The sequence below is a fragment of the Artemia franciscana genome, chromosome 8 (genome assembly GCF_032884065.1).
Source record: "Artemia franciscana chromosome 8, ASM3288406v1, whole genome shotgun sequence".
In the NCBI taxonomy this organism is placed as follows: domain Eukaryota; kingdom Metazoa; phylum Arthropoda; class Branchiopoda; order Anostraca; family Artemiidae; genus Artemia; species Artemia franciscana.
Window position 1 is genome coordinate 24,094,823 of NC_088870.1, and position 25,828 is coordinate 24,120,650.

The 25,828-nt window shown below is 34.7% G+C and overlaps 1 protein-coding gene across 4 annotated transcripts in view; it reads left to right on the forward strand.

The window, feature by feature from the left end:
* Positions 1-21,395, forward strand: part of LOC136030177 (pantothenate kinase 1-like) — a 56,179-nt gene extending 34,784 nt beyond the window's left edge. For all 4 annotated transcript variants that reach the window (XM_065708921.1, XM_065708919.1, XM_065708918.1 and 1 more), the window contains 5 exons: positions 4,619-4,863; positions 10,388-10,564; positions 14,552-14,687; positions 17,296-17,409; positions 18,741-21,395. In XM_065708921.1, the coding sequence (XP_065564993.1) occupies positions 4,619-4,863; positions 10,388-10,564; positions 14,552-14,687; positions 17,296-17,409; positions 18,741-18,809 (741 nt within the window). In that variant the 3' untranslated portion in view covers positions 18,810-21,395. The remainder of the gene's footprint in view (positions 1-4,618; positions 4,864-10,387; positions 10,565-14,551; positions 14,688-17,295; positions 17,410-18,740) is intronic.
* The last annotated feature ends 4,433 nt before the right edge of the window (positions 21,396-25,828 follow it).

The window sequence follows — 25,828 nt, forward strand, 5'->3', positions numbered from 1 at the left end:
ACATTCTTCGCTGCCCAATTGTCGCTGCATATAAATACATTGTCAGGTTTACCGACCCTCGAACATGCAACGTACAATTGTCCATGGGAAAAACAATCAGTATTAAGATCTATACCACATTTTTCTAATGATTGACAATGAGCTTTGTTAATGGTGATTGCAAATACTAATCGAATTGGAAATTGCAATCTTTTAAATTGAAAAAGCAGATCCGTTGGAATCATGGGAATGCGAGGAATAAGAACAGCCTCACCCTCATAAGGCCCTGTCAAGATTGTGGCCTCTATTAGGTTTTCCATTGTTTTTTTTACGGCAAGTCGCGTGCCATTGCAAAGCTTTGGTGGGTTGATATTTCTTAAAAGTATTATTGGTACGCCTATTTTTAGTTGTAGCACGTGTGGTGGAAACCCTGAAGGATCTATGGAATTTAAAAATTCGGATGGATAATTAACCGCTTCATTTGGTTCCAAAACTGTGTCGACTGACTTGTAAAGGACTGCCTGGTCTCGAATCTTGGTCAAAACAATATTGTTGATTTCGTGGACGTCTATATTTTTGGGCGCGAGAATCGTTCTTTCACTTAGCCATTTATTATTTTTATAATTTTTTAGAATATTCGGAAATACTTTTTCAATCAATTCATTTTTGGACGTCACTAAATTACAGAAATCAGCAGGTAGTTGTATACGTCCTGAAATTGAGTCTACTGTTTGACCAGAGTCATCGTTTTGCAATCGGACACGCATATTTGTAGTTAATTTTAATATTTTTACGTGTGCCCATAAATTAGAATTTTTTAGGCAAGCATTCATTTCGTCTGCAGGAGTTAAACTACGTAAAAATTGCGAATATACAACATTCTTGGCTTTCCCATTGTCTCTGCATATACAAAGCCGTATGTACTAATAATGACATCATATGCAAACGCTCTTTTTACAAACAAACAAACATGCATACACACAACTCGTTTTTATATAGATAGATAGATAGATAGATACAATACAAATTAACTGCGTAAAACTTGCGAATATACAACATTCTTCGCTGTCCAATTGTCGCTGCATATAAATAGATTGTCAGGTTTACCGACCCTCGAACATGCAACGTACAATTGTCCATGGGAAAAACAATCAGTATTAAGATCTATACCACATTTTTCTAATGATTGACCTTGAGCTTTGTTAATGGTGATTGCAAATGCTAATCGAATTGGGAATTGCAATCTTTTAAATTGAAAAGGCAGATCCGTTGGAATCATGGGAATGCGAGGAATAAGAACAGCCTAACCCTCAAAAGGCCCTGTCAAGATTGTGGCCTCTATTAGGTTTTCCATTGTTTTTTTTACGGCAAGTCGAGTGCCATTGCAAAGCTTTGGTGGGTTTATATTTCTTAAAAGTATTATTGGTACGCCTATTTTTAGTTGTAGCACGTGTGGTGGAAACCCTGAAAGATCTATGGAATTTAAAAATTCAGATGGATAATTAACCGCTTCATTTGGTTCCAAAACTGTGTCGACTGACTTGTAAAGGACTGCCTGGTCTCGAATCTTGGTCAAAACAATATTGTTGATTTCGTGGACGTCTATATTTTTGGGTGCGAGAATCGCTCTTTCACTTAGCCATTTATTATTTTTATAATTTTTTAGAATATTCGGAAATACTTTTTCAATCAATTCATTTTTGGACGTCACTAAATTACAGAAATCAGCAGGTAGTTGTATACGTCCTGAAATTGAGTCTACTGGGAGCTTTCCGTTTCCAATTGTCAGCAATTGATCTGAAAATGTTTGACCAGAGTCATCGTTTTGCAATCGGACACGCATATTTGTAGTTACTTTTAATATTTTTACGTGTGCCCATAAATTAGAATTTTTCAGGCAAGCATTCATTCGTCTTCAATGGCTCTGGTGGTGCAGCCAATAGAGGAAGTTTAACTTTTCCTGAGGCGCAACACATTCCCATTGTTTCACCATTGAATTTCAAGGCCTTGCAATAGGGACAAATTTTAGACATTGTCCCGATTTGAACACATCTACTCAAGCTATAATCATCGACTGGGTTGTACCTGAATGCCAGGCGATAACTTTCAGGTTGCTCTGATTCCTCGGCACGCTGTCTTTTCTTACTTTCTCTATCAGCAGCAAGCCTGATTTCTTGCTGTTCTTGTGATTCCTCGGCACGCTTTCTTTTCTTACTTTCTCTATCAGCAGCAAGCCTGATTTCTTGCTGTTCTTGTAATTCCTCGGCACGCCTTCTTTTTTCACTTTCTCTTTTAGCAGCAAGTCTGCTTCCGTGTTGCTCTGGTAGTTCCTCCGCACGCTTTCTGTTCTTTTTTCTCTATCAGCCTCAAGCCTGTTTCCTTGCTGTTCTTTTGATTCCTCGGCACGCTTTCTGTTCTTTCTTTCTCTATCAGCCTCAAGCCTGTTTCCTTGCTGTTCTTTTGATTCCTCGGCACGCTTTTTGTTCATTCTTTCTCTATCAGCCTCAAGCCTGTTTCCTTGCTGTTCTTTTGATTCCTCGGCACGCTTTCTTTTCTGACTTTCTCTATCAGCAGCAAGTTTTTTGGCATAGACTCTTTTAGCATCTTCATCGGCTTTTGCCATGGTAAGTTCATCAGTCATTGTAAACTTAAACATTAATAGATTTCTACGTGAACATATGTCTTAAATATCTTGAATGACGTCACCGTCAAAGCAAAAATGACGACAACTAATTTCATGACGTCAGTCAACACAGAAACATGGCGTCACCTGATCCACAGACAGACAACTTATTTTTATATATATAGATGTATATATATACATATATATATATATATATATATATATATATATATATATATATATATATATATATATATATATATATATATATATATATATATATAATATATATATATAAATGAAAAAATGAAATCACACTAGAAAACTTAATTACTTGTTCTCTAAAAACTCTAAACAACTCCGGTATGGCGATAGAACACTCCGCAAATCCAATCAAGTAGGGTTTGACTGAATAACATGGAGGTCCAAAAGGTTAAATATATCTCTCGATGCAAGATACTAATGAAATGAAATGATCATTTTATTTGGATTTCTTACGTGTAACCTAGGTTGATACAATTAAAATTAAGTAAAAGAAAAACAGGTCAAATGTCTTTTAGCACAGGTATGTTTGAAAAGGGGAACAAATTTTTTACTTTGCCAACCTGGTTGGAAATTTCATTTTATTCTTTAATTTTAGAATTATTCAACTCTGGCAAAAAAAGAAGGATTTTTATGCATTTTGCCACCAGTATTTGATTTCCAAAACCCATTTAATCCCTTATTAAGCTAATTTTAGGCCTGAAATCATCGTTATATTTTAACTCTGTTGGGGGAGAAGTATTTGCGGCTTTTGACCACGGACTTGTCATAAATATAGATAACGGTATGATATTTCAATTAAATCTTGTTAATTAGTCTTCTAGTAACTATCAAATACATTGTTTTGATTTTCGACTTATTTAAATTTTCTGGAATAACTTCCTTTTCTTGGACGACCATAGCTGTTTCTCTGATTTCAGTTTGGAAAGGATCATGTTGTATTGATTTTCTTTTTTTTTAATGTCTTAGATCGTTGCTATTTCTCACTAATTTAAAATTCACTCCACGTAATACTGAATGGATGTTAACTAGCTCACTTGCATAACGCTTGCCACTTCACTTGCATTACAAAACAGTTGTTTTGAAACTTTCCAAAAGTAAAACAAAGCTTCTTCTCTACATTACAAAATGATTCTGACTGAGACTCCTGCGGAATATGTTGTAATAAGTGTCAAGTAATTCTGTTCAGTTTTGGCTTACTATTATTAAGAATCTTTTGTATATACAATAATGCTCATTACTTTTTGCCTGACTTAAGGTTGTCATCTGTCCCTATATGTCGGTTTCGTCTCCTTTATGAACATTCCTGTCGCGGCAAACTCCAATTTTGTCTGGGTTGTGCAATATGCTGTTACAAGCTCAGTTTGAGTATTGAAAAAACATCACTGTGAAAAGAGTAGTGTTCGTGTAAATGAAACCTCGTGTAACTGAACCCAATGCAACTGAACCCACAGAACTGAATCCTGTTTAACTGAATCCCCGTTTCACTGACCTCCCCCCTCGTGCAACTTAACTCCTATTTAGCTGAACCCTCGTGCAACTTGTCCCTATTCAACTGAACCCACGTTTAAATGAAACCCGGTTCAGTCAACCCCCGTGGAAGCCAACCTCATTTAACTAGACCCTCATTCAGAGAAAGAAAAGAAGACACATCGGGGTGTCAAGCACTTTTTCGGAATTCCTAAGAATTTTTTTTGCAATTAATATCGTTATCCGTCTTTCTTCATCAATTCGTGAGCGCTGCAAAATCGCCAGATTTCATATTTACCTGTCCTGGCTCTGAATATGATATTTGCTGACATTTTTTGGCGCAGCCTAGTGACTTAATACTTTGCTTAATGATTATAATGTTTTTTTTTTGTTTTTTTGAAAAGGGAATGTATTCTGGTTTTGGACGGCCAACATCTATACTATTATTGGCTTTAATTTTATTTTTACTAATTTGATGTCATTCTCATATCATGAATATTTCAGGAGATGAACATTTCATTGCACAAATATGACGAATTGGATTCTTTAATACATGGTATAGAGTTTATAAAAGAGCACACATCTCATGAAATATACTTCTTTGAAAACCCGTCAAATGAAGCGCTATGCCGAAAAGTAGAATACGATTTTAAAAATCCTTATCCCTTCATGGTAGTAAACATTGGATCGGGTGTTAGTATCCTGGTAGTCCATGGTCCAGACAACTACAAGCGTATCTCTGGTAGTAGGTAAGTCATTTTGTTTTTCTTCTTCGTGAAAAAGAGTAACAAGTATAGAAGATATTGTAAGTTTGTTTGGCTTAATTGTTGAATGTCAAAGAAGCATTTTCTTTGCAAGAATACTGGCTCATACACTAGAAACTAAGTTTTCCTTATAGAACTTCGTGAGAACTTTGAAAGTGCTTGGAGACTGCTAATGTTTAGCCGTAAACGTCCTTACCGCATTTTTTTTCTAAATTAAAGAAAATGCTTGAAGTGGTTGGAAAACCAAATACTTGGAATTTGGTTTGTTTGAATGAAAAATGGACGAAATATTACAGCAAGGGGACAGAAACGCAATGATTTGGATACGGAGCCGCAAATTCATGTCAAAAATAAGTGACATTAATCTTCACAAACGCATATTTGGTACGCTAGCTCAACTGTGTTGATAAGATAGATAAGATATTCTTTTTAAAAATATCGCTGTTGCAAGTCCCGGAGGACCGAATTCGTATTTGGAGATAAAAAAAAAGTTAAAAAAAAATGTTTATATCAACAATACACTTAAAACTGGATAAAGAAGACAAAATAGAATTGATAGAATGAATAAATCATTGATTGTCCATTATTTAAAACTGTAATTTATTTTTAAATCCGCCAATTTATCAAATTCGTCAAAAATACAGTATAGACAATATATAAAAATAGTAAAAAAATGTCAAAAGATTAGAAAAACTTGTTAAAATATATGGGTACAATAAAACTGAAAGAATTATTAACAGGATAAAACGGAAGAAAAACGAGCGGACATATACAAAACCAAGGCAACACATGTACAAATAATAAAAAGAGAGAAATTAGCGGGATGATGTGTAAATTTTTTCTGTAAAGTAAGAGACAGAAATTTGTTGATGTCTGGAGGTGAGAAAGCGAATCGGGGACATGGTAAGAACGAACTGAGAAATAGGCTAAGTGGGTGCAATTTAGCTGGGGTTGTCTATTGGGAAAATGTTTTCTGTGCGAAGGCTTGTCATTGCATGTTTTGAAAAACCGAGGCGCAACATACTTCTCCTACTCTCTAGCGTTTACAACCTAGCTTTTTTTTAGAAGAAGAAAGTATAGAACTTTACCTTCTTTGGAAGTTAATTCAGCGATTATATTTGGATGGATTGAGTTACATCTGACTCTTCCCGGGAGATAACAGGGCGCCAATCTGGATAAGTATATTCGAGATCAGGGCAGACAAAGAAATATAAATCCTTAAAGAATGAGAAAAGGGGATGCCAAATTTAATTTAGGATCTTCAGGAAGGATATAAACTGAGTAACTTTACTGAACATATTTTTAACATGGATACACAACTTTAAATTAGAAGAATTTGCGACGCTAAATAATTTTAACGCCAACACAAAAACTTCAGGAGGGATAGAATTAAGAAAATGGGGCGGGGATTTAAGGAAACAAATTGGCATTGTCATTTGATTTAGAAGGGCTTACTCTCAAGTCCCGAGGCATCAAGTGCATTGTCATTGAGGCTACTCATTCAATTTTTATAGGTTTCTGAGGTTGGATTGTCCAATTCAAAAGACTTGAGAGTAAATTCAGAAGGATTCAAAATTCTACCGCACACACTTATAGTTTCATATCAGTATTGAAATGGTAGGGACAACATAATTTAAAAACCAATTAAAAGCGTAGATAATGCCACTAGGTAATACTTAAAGAATAATTTAGATGAGACAAGGCAACACTAAATAAACAGACGCCTTTTTTCAGGAACACGTTTGCTGAATAGCCCTACTTCTTTTCTTCTTTATATTAGCGGTTATTTCGTAACTTTGTAAACTAATCTATTGAATGTAGCTGTAAGATATAGAAACGATTTCCCTCCCCATTTTATTGATTTAATTATTGAACAAAATATTTGCTGCATACATAATAGCATAGTGCTCTTTTGTCTGCCCAACAGCCTGACGCCAAGGCTGTCCGAAGGGACAGTTCCGTCAACATGGAAAACCAAATATACCCTCATCCAAATTTGATTTAATGCAAATTTCACTAATTGACCAATCAACTGACAGCAGAGTCTCCCAATCACCTACAACATACACCCCCAAATATCAATCCTTCATCATCCTCGAATTCCTCAACTACAAAAAAAACTTCTAGCTTCGTACACGTTAATATTTTTTTTCTTTTTTACAGTTTAAAATCTATATATATATATATATATATATATATATATATATATATATATATATATATATATATATATATATATATATATATTTATCATATAATTTGCGCTTTAAGAAATACTTAAAATTATTCAAATCCTCATTATTCTTAATTTCACCATCCAGCTCATTCCACGAACTAATACCTCTGTGTACAAAGGAATGTTTCGACCTGGATGTTATCACTAATGGAGCATGGAACTTGCTCTTCACTCCGAGTGTCTTCACAATGAAAATCTGAATTCATTTTAAAACTATTCCCGAAACAACTTGGCAATATACCTCTAGCATGTTCATAGATGAATAAAAGAGTATAAAAAGTCCAGTGACAGGCATTACTTCATTCACAGATGTGTATTGTTGGTTGTAAGTGTTCTCCTAGTTCTGTTTTCACCTTCTTGACAATACATACTCTAGATTATAAACTGTATGATGTAACTTGTATTGATAGTGTTTTTTTCTGTATAATCATAGGAATGTTTATTTTTAAATGTAGAGATTGACGTGGCGATTTTTTTTTACTTTATTTTACATTTTAATATAAAAAGTTTGAAGACATCGATTACCTTAAAAAGTCAAAGAAGCTATATTGAAATTATGAACGCATTTTGTAAAAAGGGTCTTAGAGTTGGAAAAGTTTGTGTAATTTATATATATATATATATATATATATATATATATATATATATATATATATATATATATATATATATATATATATATATTTATATATTTATATATTCCCCTGGGAAGAATTATTTCTTTCTATTATAGAGTTGAATAACTGATAGCCTTATAAATAATTGAAGTTGAATTAACTGAAAGCCATCATGCAGAGGAAAACAAGAACAAGTATAAGTTTTCATCCTTATTGAGTTGGTTACTACATTTGTCAAGTTTTTTAAGCTCTCTCGCGACCGAGTTCCTTTTGCTTTCTTATAAAATATGATTCGAATGCTTAAAGAACAGCCTACAAAATCACCTTCTTGACAATACATAATATGTCACTTGGTATTAACCAAGTGACATATAGTAATCGGAAACTCTGTCCGTTTGTCTGTCTGTCGGTCAGACAGACAGAGTCTGGTTTTTTTTTCTGAAAAATTAGAAAAAATGAGGTATTTTTAACTTACGAAAGGGTGATCGGATCTCAATAAAATTTGATATTTAGAAGTATATCGTGTGTCAAAGCTCTTATTTTAAATCCTACCGGATCTAGTGACATTGGGGGAGTTTGGGGGGGGGGGGTGATCTAAAAACATGGAAAACGCTTAGAGTGGAGGAATCGGGATGAAACTTGGTGGAAAAAATAAGCAGAAGTATTAGATATGTGATTGACATAATTGGAATGAATCCATTCTATTGGAGGGGGGGGGGTTGTATTTCTGAAAAATTAGAAAAAAACGACGTATTTTTAAATTACGAAGGAGTGATCGGATCTTCATGAAACTTCATATTTAGAAGGACCTCGTAACTCAGATCTCTTATTTTAAATTTCAACCGGATTCAGTGTCATTGGGGGGGGGGTAGTTGGGGGGTTGGGAGCGAAAACTTAGAAAATACTTAAAGCGGAGAGATCAGGATGAAACTAGATGGGAAGTATAAAAGCAAATCTAAGATACATGACTGACATAACAGGACCGGATCCTCTCTCTTTGGTGGAGCTCGGGGGGGGGGGGTAATTCGGAAAAATGAGGTATTAGTAACGTACGAACGGGTGATCAGATTTTAATGAAATTCGATATTTAGAAAGATCTTGTGCTTTAAAGCTCTTATTTTAAATTCTGAAGAGATCCTGTGACATTGGGGGGAGTTGGAGGGGGAAACCGGAATTCTGGGAAAACGTGACAATTGGGGTATTTTTATCTTACGAATAGGAGGTCGCATCTTAATGAAACTTGATATATAGATGAATCTTATGTCTCAGATGCTCCATTTTCGACTCGATTTGGATCCTGGGACATAGGGGGCTGGAGGAGGGAAACACAAATCTTGGAAAACGCTTAGAGTGGAGAGATCGGGATGAAACTTGATGGGAAGAATAAGCACAAGTTCTAGATACGTGACTGACATAATTGGAACGGATCCGTTCTCTTTGGAGGAGCTGAGGCTTGTTAATTTGGAAAAATTAGAAAAATTGAGGTATTTTTAACTTAAGAACCGGTGACCGGATCTTAATGAAATTTGACATTTAGAAGGAATTCATGTCCTAGAGCTCTTATTTCAAATGCCGACCAGATCTGTTGATATTGGGCGAAGTTGGAGGGGGAAATCGGAAATCTTGGAAAACGCTTAGAGTGGAGGAATCGGGATGAAGCTTGGTGGATAGAATAAGCAAATGTCGTAGATACGTGATTGACATAACCGTACTGGATTCGCTCTCTTTGGGGGGTTGGGGGGAGGGGCTCAGTGTTTTGGCGAATTTGGTGCTTCTGGACGTACTAGGACGATGAAAATTGGTAGGCGTGTCAGGGAGCTGCACAAATTGACTTGATAAAGTCGGTTTTCCAGATTCGACCATCTGGGGGGCTAAACGGAGGGGAAAATCAGAAACAATGAGGTAGTTTTAACTTACGAGTTGGTGATCGGATCTTAATGAATTTTGATATTTAGAAGGACATCGTGACTCAGAGCTCTTATTTTAAATCCTGACCGGCATTAAGCCTCTGATTTTCCTTTTAAATCAATCTATTGATTCTTAGAATTTTGTTAGAGCTCCTACCGTATGAGCTCTTGGTTCTTAGCTCTTCTCGCCTCGTCATAAGTGCCATATGAGCTCTTAGCTCTTGTTTAAAATATGATTCGAATGCTTAAAGAACAGCCTACAAAATTTTCTTGGAAATAGAATTAATATGTGCACAATCTTGTGAAATTGATAAAAATACTTTCTTGAAGTCATCTGCAGAAATCCTTTTTGCTCACACAAGAGTGCCTGCAACCCTTGTTGATAAACCCGAATTTGTAGTCTACGCCCTTGCACACATCTCCTGGTGCGCTGTTACGCGGCTATAGGGGTAACCATGAAGAGGATGCTATATGAATTAACTGGTTTCTTTTAGAAATGTCATTTGTCCATCTATCGTAACTTTTGGTCTAGCTTATACTTAAGCACAATGAAAATCTATATATTTTGTAATTCTCTTATATCTTGTAATTTTTATCATCTTAAATATTCTGTAATTTGCTTATATACCTTTAGCTTTTGTAATCTACATTTTTAGTTTTTAGTTTAATTTATATATTTTGTATTTCTCTCATATTGTGTAATTTTTTAATCCTCTTAAATCTTTTCTAATCCTCTTATATATTTTTAGTCTTGGTGGTGGCACGTTTTACGGTTTATGCTGTCTTCTAACTGGGTGCACGTCTTTTGAAGAGGCAATGGAACTAGCAGCTAAAGGGGACAATAAACAAGTAGACAAACTTGTAAAGGATATTTATGGAGGAGACTATGATCGATTTGGATTACAAGGCAATTTAGTAGCTAGCAGGTACAACTGAAAAGAAAATTATGCGTGCTATGCGGATCTCTTGTTATGAAGGAAAAGTTACAGAAGAAACTTAAAAATAAAAATTAAAGCTTTAAGTTTTAAACAAGGGAAGTCCTCAACGATCAGTATAGAGGAGTAAATAATAATATATGGTTTATACAACTCAAAACCTTGAAAATATATTTTATGTGTGGGCGTTTTGGACGATGTGTTAGGGGTGATGTGTAATGATGTGTAATCCCAGAGAAGACGATGGCCTTGCTCGGTCGTGTCAATCGTTTGGGGAGGGGGGATTTGCTCTCTATTTTTTACCCCCTCCCTAGTATTTTGAAAAATACCTTTCTTGAGGGTATATTAATTGACAATCGATTCATAAAAAAAAAGAAAAATCAACAAATTTGCCTCCCCCCCAAGACTTTGAAAATGCACTTTGCGCTTAATGTTTCGGGAATTGACGCCACTGACCTAGCTAGCCCAGTCCCTTAAAAGGCTTTGAAATCAATTGTTGAAATTTGTGCAGAGTAATCTTAGAAGAGGCTATATTTGATAAACTTTGTTTTAAGTATCATAATGTCGGTCATTGAAAATATAATGTAAAAAATGATTGAATTGATTTATTTTTTAGGTTTGAGTTGAAGTGGCTTGTAATAATCATCATGAATCTAATCCGCTGTGTTATGAAATAAGACAGATTAGGCTGATTTAGTAAGACTTGACCCCGACTTCAGTTGTGCCAGAAACGGCAGAATCGGCTACCTAAGCCTACCAATGAGATAAAGAGCGCGTTAGTCATCCGTATAAATTTAAAAGCCTCAATCTAATTACCTCGAATGGCAGTACTTTTTTATTTTTGTCTCCTAAAAGACTGCTAGATTTTCAGGTTGACATTGCGGATCCAGGGGGGACCCTGGGCCCCCTAAGATTTTTTCTGGCACCCTCCTTCCCGTTATTTTTTTTCACTCTTTTTTAGAATAAATTTGACAATTTGGTCAGTTTTTGACGCCTTTGTCACATTGCCCTCCCCTAAGATTTTGCTCATTAGTGGCCTTGTCACATCGCCTCCCCCTCCCCCCAAGATTTTGCTCTAGATCTACCTCTGGTGTTTCAAACTAAGGAAAAGAGTTTTTACTGTTTGTCTAATGATTTCTAAGAATTATCAAAACATCTTTTGATTAATACAACATTGTGATTGCGAAAATATTAGTAAAGAAAGGCAAAAAATAAATCGGAAGATCGAATTTAGTGAGCAACATGTTGACATCATATATAAATAATTTGGTAATGAAAAGGAAAAGAAAAATAAAAGAAATAAGTTATCGAAAGTGAAATCCGACCAATATTTTCTCACCAACACTTAATTTTGTCATTTAACCATGACTAAGATGAATTTTAAAAATGTTCGAATTTTTTCTCTTCAAATGCACTAAAAAGTAAAGAATGGTCATTTTGTTTCTGCTACCCAGGAAAACCGCGATTTTCTCAAGACTGAAAATGAAAGCGGGGCGAGGTTTTGACATAGAGAGTCGTCCTTGAATAATTACAAAATGAGTCAGGACTCCCCCACACTTCTATTTCTAGTCTTTAAAGTTTTCCGCGTTGCAGGAAAACAATATTCATTAATTTTTAGTGCAATTGGAAATAAAAGTTTTTGTTTTAAATTTAAAATGTTTTATTTTACTGTTTTTAGGCTAGTATATATTTTAAGACAGGTAAGTAATGTTTTCACACCTAATCCTACCAATTGTAAAAGGCACAGGATATGTTCTTACGACAGTCTGAAGGTGACAAAAAAAAGTGTGAATTAAAGTACAACAGTTAGTAACCCTGAACCATTCATACTTTATTGCAATAAAAACTTTTCTGTCTAAGTCTTCCTCGAGCAACCGGTAGTAATAAAATTGCTTGTATAGCATTATAAATAGCAATCAGGGTCGTATCCAGGGGAAAGGATGGTTACCCGGTCTGCCCCCCCCCCAAAAAAAAACGTGTCTGACAATGTTTTGTTGTGCTTTGTAAAATTTTTAACCCCCTCCCCTGAACAAAAATCCTGGACATGGTCCTGATAGATATAACATTGTGTAATGAATGCCATGGCTGTACATGAGTTTTTCAGTGTCTAAAAATTTGATCTTCAAAGGCTTGATACTCCAAAGTCTTGATCCTTCCTACCTGCACTATGACATAAAAGAATTTTATAAGACGAACTTTTCAATGTTTACAAATAGTTTGACGAAAAATGGTCGAAGCCTTCAATAAAGGCACATAGACAGGAATAACTTATAAATTTGAATGATTTTGTAAATGGTCGTTTTTGGGAGAAGTAGATACCCCACTTTGCACAAAATTAGTTTTTTTGTCCTTTTGTAAAGTTTTTTTTCCAGCTCAATTGTGTAAGTGCATGTTAAATTTGACCGTTTTGTGGCCAATACACTCTTGCCATCTAGTTCCAAACCCACTATTGATAAGGAGACGATTCGAATCTGTGCCCTATGATTCTGAGGGTCTTACGATTCATCTTATAATTTCTTAAATTTTCTGTTTAATTCACCCTTATTTGTATATTTTTTCTTATTCTGAATCCATGGCTGTTTGCAGTTTAATTTTATATAGGATTGCTTTAAATTTCAATGGGATATTATTCTTGAATTAGTGACCTGTGCAGAACAGATATGCTCTTCTATAAATATTAGGGAGTATTATTACTGCTGTTTATTGTATTTTGAATTGTTTCTACATTCAACGCCCATTTCAATTAATATATTTATAAACGTAGATGCAGTCTGTTCCTTTTCGCGTGGGGTCAAAGGGTTTTCTCCCAGGGAGTGGAGGGAAACAAAATCATTTGAAAGCACTTTTTAGGCTGCTAGTTTTTTTCTGGGGCTTTTTGAACCAGTACCAGGATCGAGTGTGAGGGAGGGGTACCCTCCTATCCCCCTATGCCAAGGTAAATTTGTAAATGATTTTTAATTTTTGTCATGTTTTTAAAACTGTCTGAATCTTCGGTGTTCAGTTTAGTAAATACTGAACGTGCATTTGGTGTTCTTTGTAAGACATTTTATAAATAAGAAGTTTACAACTAGGAAAAACTTATAAAAAAAACTATGTAAAATTGAAAACTTTTGTTGAATACGGCCATTCTTATGAAATATGAATACGATTTTCTTTAATAAATGTTCTTTCTATCCTGAATTTCAAGTGTTTATTTGAAAATGATTCTCACATTGAAAACCATTAGTTTTGGGTGCAGTGATTTTTTTTGTACACATGATTGATATAATTGTATCCTAAAAAGGGACTTCAATTCTGTTGCCATTGAATAATTCAATTAATCTCTTTTAGAAGATCCCATTCTATGCTCAGGGTACTTCAACATGTACTACAAACATGTATATGGACGAGGGCTTGTATACCTTTGCATGGTTGTTCAGCACTTAGGAAAAAAGGCTAAAAGCCAAGCAAAATGTCTTCAGAACAGCCCAGAATGGGCATTATTGTGATTAATAAGTCAAAATTTTAAACAGGAGGGATTTATTAAAAAAAAAAAGGTAAAGGATACGGCATTAGACTTTACAGTCTCTACCGGCGGTGCGGATTTCCATTTCTTGGCCCTTCAGCCAGGAAGTGTAATGGGGGGTTGGGGGCCAGCCATCCTGTGCTTTCGCACACCCTTCCTGTGGGATTTATTACAGCCATTCAAAAGAACATTATACCGAAAAAAAAATGACAATATGTTGTAGGACTCATCAAACAGTATCCTCCTTCCCCCCATCTCAATGGGTTAGGGTGCTTTTAATTTCTTACTCAGGTTTTGGGGATGCGGGATTCTCAGGAATATGCCGGGATTATGAGTAAATAGGTGTTTAAAAAGAGATGGCAAATAATTATAAAAGAACCTGGAAATGTGAGAACATAAAGAAAAGCTTAGTAGAGATCCAATTAAGTCAAATCTTGTTAAAAATTTTAATTTGCTATTATTATTTTCTTTAGTTTTGGAAATATGAATTTGGATGACCGTCGAGAAGGAGCTTCACGGGAAGATTTGGCCAACGCCACACTTGTCACGATCACAAACAATATTGGCTCTGTTGCAAGGTTATGTGCTTTGAATGAAAATGTTGATAGAGTAAGCAAGTTCTTTTATCTTTTTTGTCCAAAATATGCTTAAACCATTTCTACTCTTAGGAATAGGATACTTGCAGCTTTAAGGGCCTTCTACCAGTCTGGATAAGCTAGGCACTGTCGAAGTCTTTGCCAGTCCGACTCTTTAATTCTCTAATAACCCCTAAGGCTCTGTACTGAAGTGAAACTTTGGTTAATAAAGGCAATTAGTGAGCAAAGTATTTCCGCGTTTGAAACTTCATACCTTCACTGCTTAGCAACAATTAGCTACTTTAACTGGGTATCAAATGAAGACCTCCGCAAACTGATCTGCTGCTCCTGCACCATCCTGGATCGAATCAAATGCACCAGCTCTACTAGTAGGCACATTCAAAAAATAACAGCTAACCTGCTACCAAAAATCACTTTCTAAAGACTGATACACAGTGATGTCAAATAGTGGTGGGTTGTATGTGTCCTTCCCTAGGTTTTAGTTGTTTTGGGGGTGGGTAATTTTTATTGAGAGTTTCTTTTTTTGGAATCACAGTGAAAGATTATAATAGACCAAAAATTTGCTTTCGCCCCTATTTTGAAAATTGTGTTCTGACCCCCCCCCCCCCCCCCCACAAAGTGAAACTGGACTAATATTGTGTCAGCAACATTTGATTTAGTCATTCAACCATGACTAAGATGAATTTTAAAATGTTTGAATGTTTTCCCTCCAAACGCACTTAAAAGTAAAGAATAAAATTTTTGTTTTTGCTACCCAGGGAAACCGCGATTACCACTGTGGGAACACGGAATGTGCTCCCAAGACTGAATTCCTAAGAAATGAACTAATAAATTCCAGATCTATAGCCTCCACAAACTATTTTGAATAGTGCCAAATCTGTTAGAACATTACCATAACAAACATCGCATTACCAGAAAAGAAGAAGTCCCAATACAACGACAAAGGGCTGGTGGGGATTTCCGTAAACTAAGTCAAAGTATTGTTTTTTCCATCAAGTAGAAACTTTTCAATCATTCTGCAAGATAGATTAATTAATGTCATCCAAACGTGCGTAAACTCTGAGAGGGAACAAACCTCAAAACTCAGTTAAGCAATAAACAGTCTTGATTTTAAGTGCAATTTTAGACACATCCTCTTTGGCTAATAGAACATCATTAAAATTTTCTCCTTTCAGTTTTGATTTCAAGTGTAATCTGTCGGATTTGGGCGAGGCTTAGAGATTTATATTTTACTGATATCATCTTTCACTGAATTAAAACTTAAAAATGTATCAGAAGAAATTTTTTTAAAGAAATAAATAACGAATTGTCCAAGCTCTCGCAATGGATACAATTTGATACTGTGATAATATGTATAATAAACAATGTAACAAAATTTCAGTATGAGTGACCCTTTTAACCCAAGTTATGCTAAACTACCTTAGTTGACCTTATTTATTTTCAAAATGTGCGCGAGTTTCAATATACTTGTAAATACCAATGGATAGATCCATTAACAATAGACCCCAGGGACATTAATATCGGTTTGGTTTGATAATGTTGGTTTTTTCGGACAGTTAATGTTTTGCTCTATAATACTCTAGAATAGCCCATTCTTTGTTAAAAACTTTTGATAAAACTGTGTAGAACGGGTTACCGTTATTCTTTAGTTTTTCATATTGTAACTATTCTGCCCCGAAGTCTGATTTCCATTAAGTTGTTATATTAACCATTTGGAGCCGTATACCTATTTGTGGGCAGTTCAATTTCACTCTTAGATTCCAAAAAACATATTTTTCAGCAATTAAAGCTTACCTTAATAACATTATTGCACTTTGACGTGCAATCTAACACGCAATCTAGATAATGCAATCTAGCATTATCTAACTTTTGACGTCCATAAAAATTTAATTAGTTAGTTGCACAGTCAGAATTATAAATATGTGTATATCTCAGCGGGGGGGATTTACTCCCTCCTCCCCCAAGAAAAAAATATTCGAAATATATAGTAAATGCTTAGAAAAGTGAAAAATAATGAAATTTGAGGGACTGTGGACCAGAAGGATCTCCTCTACCTTCCGATTATGTGTCTGATTGAGATGTTTGCTTTGTCTGAGGAGGATATTAGGTTTATATATTGAATTATAATGCAGAAAACACAACCGTTTACTGGGTATTCTTCCTGGTTTACATCTTTTAAATATTTTGTTAGAAATACTATGTGTAAGATAACAAATTCAAAATTGTTTCCTTTGTTTTATGTAAGATCAAGATTTTAAGCTTGATCCCCTTCTGAAGCTAGTTATCAAGATCTGTGTTGGCAGGTGAAAAACTGTTTAAATAAATTGCCTAATAATCATTTGAGCCAGGAAAGTCAATGAAAATGCAAATCACTAAAGTAGTGTCCTCATCTGGCCTTATCTGCCGAAAACCATCAAACTGATTTTCAGCTTTTCGGAAGTTCTATGCTGGATAATGTGTTTTTTTGCTGTGTAGTTTTACCGTGTTTTAAAGGGGGTCTTTAAAGGGGTCTTAGCATCTGCGTATGTTTGCTAGGAATATATCCAAAAGAACCAATTGGTTAAAATGTGTCTATCTCTTATTGTCTACCCTTCTATTATTTACGACATTCTTTTCTTTAGGTATTATTTGTTGGGAATTTCTTGAGAATGAATAAAATATCAATGCGGCAATTGTCATCGGCTATGGATTTTTGGTCGGATGGAAAAATGAAAGCTCTCTTCTTGTCACATGAGGTAAGATACAAGTGAATAATACAGCTTAAAAAGAAATAACTGGAATAAAAATTATTATTTTTTTATTGCACCCAAAATGTGAAAATATCCGTTTATTTTGACAAGCGGAATTTACGGTATTTTCTTTTTTCGTTTCTTTCTGACGAACATTAAGAGCTCACAAAATCTCTACTAGCCTTTTCATGAGTTATTACTGTGCTGGAAACGTTTCGAAAATATTTCTTAAATAATCACTTATCTACAATACTATTCCATCAACGATTATTTTGTCTTTTTAGCATTTGCTCATTAGCGAAAATAAAACAATTAAGTTTTATCCCTTTGCTCTTTTTAATAGTCAATCTAAAATAACTTTGACACTAACGTTTTAACTTTGTGAATAGACGCCCCGCATAGACAGATACAGGGTTATCACCTGGTGGGGAAAAAATCACTAGATTTTCGTTGTTTTTTTGGTTGATTTAGTTATTTTCTTCCATAACCTATTGATTTATGCACTGATTTAGTGAATTATTTATGGGCTATATAAAAATCACTAGAAAATGTTGTAAATTACCAGGGGTTTCAACCCTAGATAGATATTATGAAAAATGGGAAGTCCCCTTACACAAAAAGGAAAACACTACTTTGAATTAACAATATTCCAAAAATCTAAGCACAGGTACGACAAAATCTTTCGACAACGTGAATAAAATTAGGGAGGGTATTGCCATAAAAACATATTTTCTTGGTAACTGGCTTTGCAGAAGAATAAAAGTTTGAAGATTGGAGTTGGAGTATAAGTTGTAAAGAGAGTGAATTTTTAGTCGCTACTCAAAAATTGGCTCATGTTCTTTTCTGAAGATTAGATCTTTAGTAGGTTTGAATCGAATGCCAGGGAAAATAGGGTTTGCAAGTTATTGTTGATATGTTAATGTATGTATGTGGCATAATAATATTTGCCTAACTCCTGTTGTTTACCTGGAAAAGCGAAAATATGATTACTGCTGCATCAAGGCAAATGTATCGGTGCCACCAGTGTTGTTGGTGCCGACCAGAGTGTCGTTGCCGAGACGGTATTTAACCAATTCAAATTGCAATTGTTTAACTCATACTCAATAGATTCAGTTTCAGTAATTATTTCTTATCTGTTAGCCTGAAAAAGAAGAAAAAAAACGAAAATGAAACAGTGCCGGGTTTGTTGGGTTAGAAAATCTAAAACTTGACCAATGTTACAATTTTATAATCTGAAAAGAGTTTAGGGTGAAAAATAAAATGGATTTTACTTCGATTAATTTTTCACCCACGGTCAGGGATTTTCTTCACTCGTCTCATTCATGCTTTTGTTCCAGGGTTACTTTGGTGCTGTCGGATGCTTGTTGGCCTTACTCCGAGAGAAACTACTCAATGGTGACCTTTAACTTGTGTTAATGTTATTTTGTTCTTTAATGCGTTGTACTTCTTAGTTGGCAACTGTGTTTTGCTGTGTTACTGCCTTGTCCGTGGACGCACGCACACAGCAATGAAGGATTTTTTGTTTATCTGTTTTAACCTCTTTTCTGTTTGACCTTTTATCTTGGTGTAAAAAAAAACTAGTGTCTAGGCTTAAAAAGTTACTACTTAATATTATGTAAACGGGTCTAATTTCGAGCTATCTGTCATTTTCTTTAATGCATATCCTCATGAGTTTTTTGTATTGCCATTTTTTTTTATTATGCAGTAATTCACCCGTCAAATTGCTAGTGTTGTGTTTAGGGTAATTTTAAGTGAAAACGACAGCTTTATAGCATCTACTTGAAAATTGGTTCATCTGCCTAAATTCGTTCTGAAATGCAGATAATTCTGGAGTGATACGGCTATTTGTTACTAAAAACCCTCCAAGAAGCTGTGAATATTTTTTAGCTTTGAAAAAATCTAACTATAGCCTACCCGCTCCCCCCGTTGGCATATTTGGACAAAAGAGGACGACAACTAATAAGAGAGGACACCCTAGCGCTTTAAGTTACTTACTTAGGGCTCCTCATGCTGGCTGGGGCATGCGTCGATAACGGTGCCTCTCCAAGATTAGCTCTCGAGTGCTGCCAACAAAATAGCTATTGTTGAGTGCAGCATCCTTCTCCAGACACCTTCTACTGTGGCTTGTTGTGGTCCACGCCTTCTGATAATGGGAGTGATCCAGAACCACACATTGAAAGGGAGGTGACCTTCGCCCATGGTGCTCAAGCATGAGTTTAATAAAAAATAAAGCTAATAACACTTCTTAAAGCATGGCATTAACTAGCAGAATTAGACAAACTCGAAAAAACCTTATAATTGATTTGTTAAAATTTGGATTTCAATTAAATATGTAATTTAATTTGGATTCAGCCAACAATTTTCTGGAAGTACGTAGATTTTTAGTTTTTTTATAGGGTAGATTCGATTCTATATCAAGCTAGGGTTATGTTAGCATGGAGAACATAGGCTAGCTTAACAAATATATCTATTGTCATTGTTGGCAAAAGTGGTTCTTTTATTTTTGGCTGAATGTAAAGTAGAAGTTATAAAAAAGAGAAAAAAAATGAAGGTAAATAAAATGATCGTATATATTTATACGTTTACAATTAAATTGTTTCTGTTTCTTAGTAACATACTAGATGAGCTTTTTTGCTGAATATATATATATATAGAAAGTCCTTTGTGCGAACCGCGAATGACCAGTGAATTAGTTTTTTTAAATCGAGATGCTGATAGTAAAGTTCTTAGTGAAATCGGAATTTTGAATGTCAAATAAGTACTAAATCTGTTTTTCTTTCATCAAGGTTGTTTATTCAAAGCTGTTCGATTTATCTAAGAAAATTTTCTATCAAAAGATAATCCACTAAAAAGATCAGTCGGAGTTGTTTATGCCAGTGAAACCCTAACCTCTTCAAAGATTGTTTCTTTTAGAATTTAGGATAAAATAGGAACGCGAGAAACATTAGTAAAAATTACTGTTCCAGAGTAGCCCAAAAATGGCGTCTTCTCTCCAGCCTTAAGTATTATTAATACTTTCATGAGTTTTAAACTCATGTTTGCATCAGTTTATAAGACTGTATTGTTATAAATTTGTACCTTATGAGTTTAGCTCCGTAGATACTTGAATTGTTTGCCAGGGAGGTATGGGGGGCTGACAAAAACCCCAATTAAATGGGATCTCCCTGTATTTGGCAGATTTTCGATATATATATATATATATATATATATATATATATATATATATATATATATATATATATATATATATATATATATATATATATATATATATATATATATATATATATATATGTACATGTATTTGTAATAGGTTTTTTTTAATTTAAAAAAAAATGTTTTTGAATGACCAACTATTTTGCGTTCGCCGTTTGAATGAACTTGTTTTATCTCGACTGTACAAAATATGAGCTGTCTCTCACGTCTACATTGTTTGCTGGTCTACATTTTCATTATGGGTTGTTTCAGCCATTAAGAATCACAGTAAAAGGAAAAAAGCAGTAAGAAAATTCTCATTGAACTTAATCCTAGAAAGGACATTGAACCATGGTGAATAGATTCTTGGTAAGTCGATTTTTACCATTCCTGAAAATATGCTTTTATACCGTCCCCTTGGAAAACAAAACAAAAAACATTTTTCCCATTTACTAACAGAACTTTGGAGTAAATTTTTGTCACGCAACCACATATCTCATTGTTAGATTTTCTCCCACCGATTTGATCATATTTACTTTTATAATTAAAAAAGGAAGACTTAGAGATTATAGTGTTATATATTACTAAAGATTTTTTCTGAATGTTAGTCAAGAGCTTCTAATGGAGTTTAGTTTTGTTATTTTAGTTATGTCTGTGTATCATATGTATATTTTATTAGCGGGTAATGACGTTAAGAATAATATATTTTTTTTCTTTGTGGTTATTATCATTCCAATTGAATTTTATAATCCCAGTATTGTTAAAAGTTCAATTAGTAAATAAAGGATTTAAATTAATCATTTTTGCTGTATGTAACTGAAGTGTAGAATTGTGGTCGCAGCGATAGCTGCAATCTGCTAAAAGAGACGAACACGGCCTATGGTAACCAAAACGATAGCCCGAAAGTCGTAAAAATGATGTCGCACTGAAACACAAAGTACACAATTGGAATTTCCTTGGCCGAAAACCCTATATAGGACACTTGCAGTCCCTTGGTTTGAACCACAAGAAAAATCCCTTCTTTTGTATGGGAATCACCTTAAATAGCCTCTTCCGAACGGGCAACTATCAATGAACACTTCAAGAGACTATCATCCCAGTTAAAGGATACTCCAGATCGAAACAAAGAAGATAATTATTTAGGGAAAGTACAGAGTCAGAGTGTATTTACACATTGCGTAAATCCGAGCAAATTGTAAAAACCGAGTGGATTTTCTGACCAGATTTTTGCTTGAAAATTTTTCTACCCGTCCGCTCGGATTTGCTAAATCTGGTCGGTTTTTTGAGCGTAGTTTTCAAACATTAATAATATGAGTGTCGATCAGAAAGTTTTGGATCTGTTTATTTTGGTGAGCATGGATACCATAGCAGAGCATGGATTGGTTCCCATCCCAGACTGACCCCAGAGGGTGTACAGCAACCATTTTAGAATTCATAGAACCTAAGATTAGCCTAAGAATTGTTAAAAAGGAACTTCTCAAGTCCTAACAAACAAGAAGAAAACCCTTATGACAGACGAACTGGCGAGAGTTTTAAAGAAATGTTCTTTCAATCTGTAAGCTTTAAGACCAATTTCAATGTTATGTAAATTCAAGGTTGTTCCACTCTATGCTCGTCCTTAGGCCATAGTGAAAATTTGAGATTACAATTTGAACATCTTTCTTCAAGTTTTTGCCTTACACACACACAGAAATAGAAAAAAAATGAAACATAGTCTAGCCTACCTGCCATGTTGGCCTGATCCACCACCTTCTTTTCGTCCTTGGTTTGACAGTATTAAGGACCTTGTTTTTCCGTCTTCTATGTCTTACGACGAATCAGTGCGATAGCCAAATTCGCAAGTTTCTCCGGGATTCTATTCTCAGATTATGCGTTTTTTTGCGCAATTTGAATTACGCGCCATAAATGCTGCACTTGATTGATGAAATCGTAATGTGATCAAATGTATAATTTGTCAAATCGCTCGAAAAGGACCGAGCGGAATTCGATCGGTCAGATTTACGCAATGTGTAAATACACTAAGCAAAGAAGACAAAAAAAACAACAAACAATAATAATAATAACAATAATAACACACCCTCACGACTGTTATTAAAGAAGGAGATTGTCCTATCCATGGCCTGGCTTATTTAAAAAATTATATTGCAATCAGAAATGGAAGGTACGTACTACCAAACGGTGTAGAATTTAAAACTTTTGAGCTCAATTGAGAATTTGAACTCAATTGGGTAAAATCTTTATAAAAATGAGGAGACTCTTTAAAACAGGCAACTGAAAAAAACTACTTCAAGAGAATGTTATTCCAGTTGAAGTATACAGCCGATCGAATACAAAGAAACTAATAATAAAGAACACGTAGTCGAAGAAAAAGCGAAAAATGGAAGACGCTCCAATGACATTTCTTATTAAATGAGATTAACCTGTCCATGTAGAAGGGAAGTAGATAATACTCTCTGGTCCTCTAGATGAAGAAAATAGTTATGTAGGTTCTCAAAAGTAGATGTTAGAATGCATGTCTTCAGCTCAGATGACACATTTACAGACAACAAGGAAAAAACTAATGAAAAATATCAGCATTCAGTTTGGTCTCGCTTTAAAATCTATTTAACAGACAAGTTAAGGAGTAATGCACTGATTCAAAAAGAGTCTGGTAAGGGAAAAGAAGGAAAGAGCCTTGAGAAAAGAAAAAATCCAGAATTTTTGTTTGGGGGGGGGGGGTGTATACAAAAAAACTATAAATCGCTACAAGAATGTTTTTATATGGATTTTTGTTATACCTATTTACGATTTGGGCAAAAAAAATCATTTGGGGGGAAGGGTCAAACAGGAACTCCCCTTCATAGATTAATAAATAATCTTGATTCCAGCATACATTAATAAATACATAGCTTCGGTACTACATATGTCCATCATAATTATTAGCTGAAATAACAAAATTTCGATGGATACAACATCAAAAGAATTGTCTTTTTGTGGTGATTCCAAATACATAAATTCATTAAGTTTAATGTAACCCATCAAAAGCTACAAGCCTGAGAAAATTTGCATTATTTTCGCATATACCTAACCTAACAAAATCACTTGTTTTGTTTTTGCCAGTGTGATCATATCAAATCAATGGTCCTAGAAGATCGAGAGAGGGTTCATTCGAACAGAAATCAGAAATTCTAGGTATTCGAACAGAAATCAGAAGCTCTAATGCCCTTTTTTAAGTTAACAAAAAGATTGGAGGGCAACTAGCCCCCTTCCACACCCCTTTTTTTCCCAAAGTCATGAGATCAAAATTTTGAGATAATTTATTTTGAGTTTCAGCATAGTTGAAATGCCAAACAAAGGCTCTGGGGATGACATGATCTTCCTCAGCCACAGTTTTCTGGGGGGTTTCCACGGGATAATTTTCCATGGGGAGGGAGCTTTATTCACCATTAAACCTTAAAGGAGAAATTTTACATGGGGGAATTTTCCGCGAGACAAACTCCTAATAAGAGAATGTTTTTGTGGGGGAAACTCCACTGGGAATTTTTTGCGGGAGCAATTCTTCACTGGGGAATTTTCCACGAGAGAAACTTCCCATTGTAAGAGGGAATTTTCAATATAAATTTTCAGCTAAGATTGTCCGGGAGAGGGGGATCTTATGAGGAGGTAACTCCATTGAGGAATTTTCGAGGGGGGGGGGGTATTTTCCATGGATAATAACTTCAAGCCGTTCATTTATGATGTAGAGCAGTAGACAAATTGTTTATCTTAGCGTTAACGAATAACGATTGACAATACTGATTAGTTTGCTCACGCCTGGATTGATATATTATAAGAATAAGGTCACATTCCCAATATTTTGAGGGGAAATTTTAACCTCTCAAGCGTGTTTAAGGAGAATCAGACCTAAAAGCATCGCTGGGTTGACATACTTGGCGCTCAAATATCAGTACTAATAACGCTTTAAGGCAAGGCGTCCTTGAGTAAACAATTGGATATAGTTTCTTAACTGAATTCTTTAATGGTATTTTTTTAAGGGGTCAAAACCTATTGAAAAAAAGTCTAGGGTATTTTTCCTGTGGTATATATGGGACCTATTTCTCTCCCACCTAGGAAAATAATACCGCCCTACATATTTAAACTGCTTTTTAAAAAGTGTAATTTCATTTTCTCGTTTATCAGAACATGCCATGAATAAATGTCTTCAGTTTAGGCATCAGAAAAATTCATCAATGATCTTCAGTTTACGCTACTATAATCAAAACTTGTATTGGCACTCCTGATATAAAATGTTACAATTAAAAATTTTATTGATCAGGTTTTGATGCTGTTTCTCACCACTGCGCGGAGTAAAAATAATTAGTAAATAATATCTCAAAAAGAATGTCGGACTTGAATCTACTATAAATCGGATTTATGACTGTATATACCGAACATTAGCCTGGAAAACAAAAGCACAGTATCAAAACATAACCTCAATTTTCATTAATAACAAAACATGCAAAAACAGTGTTGCCAAACAACAAATAAAAATAACATATTTTTCAAATCCGGCTTCCTTTTTTAGACACTCGTTGGTTAGAAATGGCATCAACAATTTGTCAAACATTAGTATATTTTAAAATTTCTAAATGTACTGTGTTCATTGGTTTTTAAACACATTTGCTACCATGGACCAAAACTTTGAAGGATGACATCCCTTTCATTAAGCATGGAGAAGAGTTACATTTTTCACATTTTGGCCTTCTGATCTCATGAAAATACAAGTGCCATTTTGTAGCTCATCCAAAGTTATTTGACTTTGCCTGTATTCTGGATTTATGTGCGGAGGAACACACCGCTATCAAAATTTGTAGGCAGCTATACTGAATAAGGAAATAGCTTGAATAAGCCAAGTACAATGGTATTTCTGGTACGTTGCTGCTGCATTTAAAAGAAGAATAAAGTCATTAAAAGAAAGAAGTGCCACTTTCTGTTGCTATGATATTTTTTAAACCCATTTACATTATTTTAATGCAGTAGGCCTATGAACAGGTTTGAATCATGTTAGCGATGTAAAAGCCAGCAGGTCGATTTCGGTGCCATCTAAATCGGGCCGCAGATACTCTCACAAGCAGCTCAATACAACATCTTTGCTCCACCCCATGACAAATTATGAGTTGACAGTACCTATCTTAAATTTTATTTGTGTGATTTCAAATTGACGTGGGTTGAAATAAATCACAAGTGATAAAAGAATATCGCATGTATATAA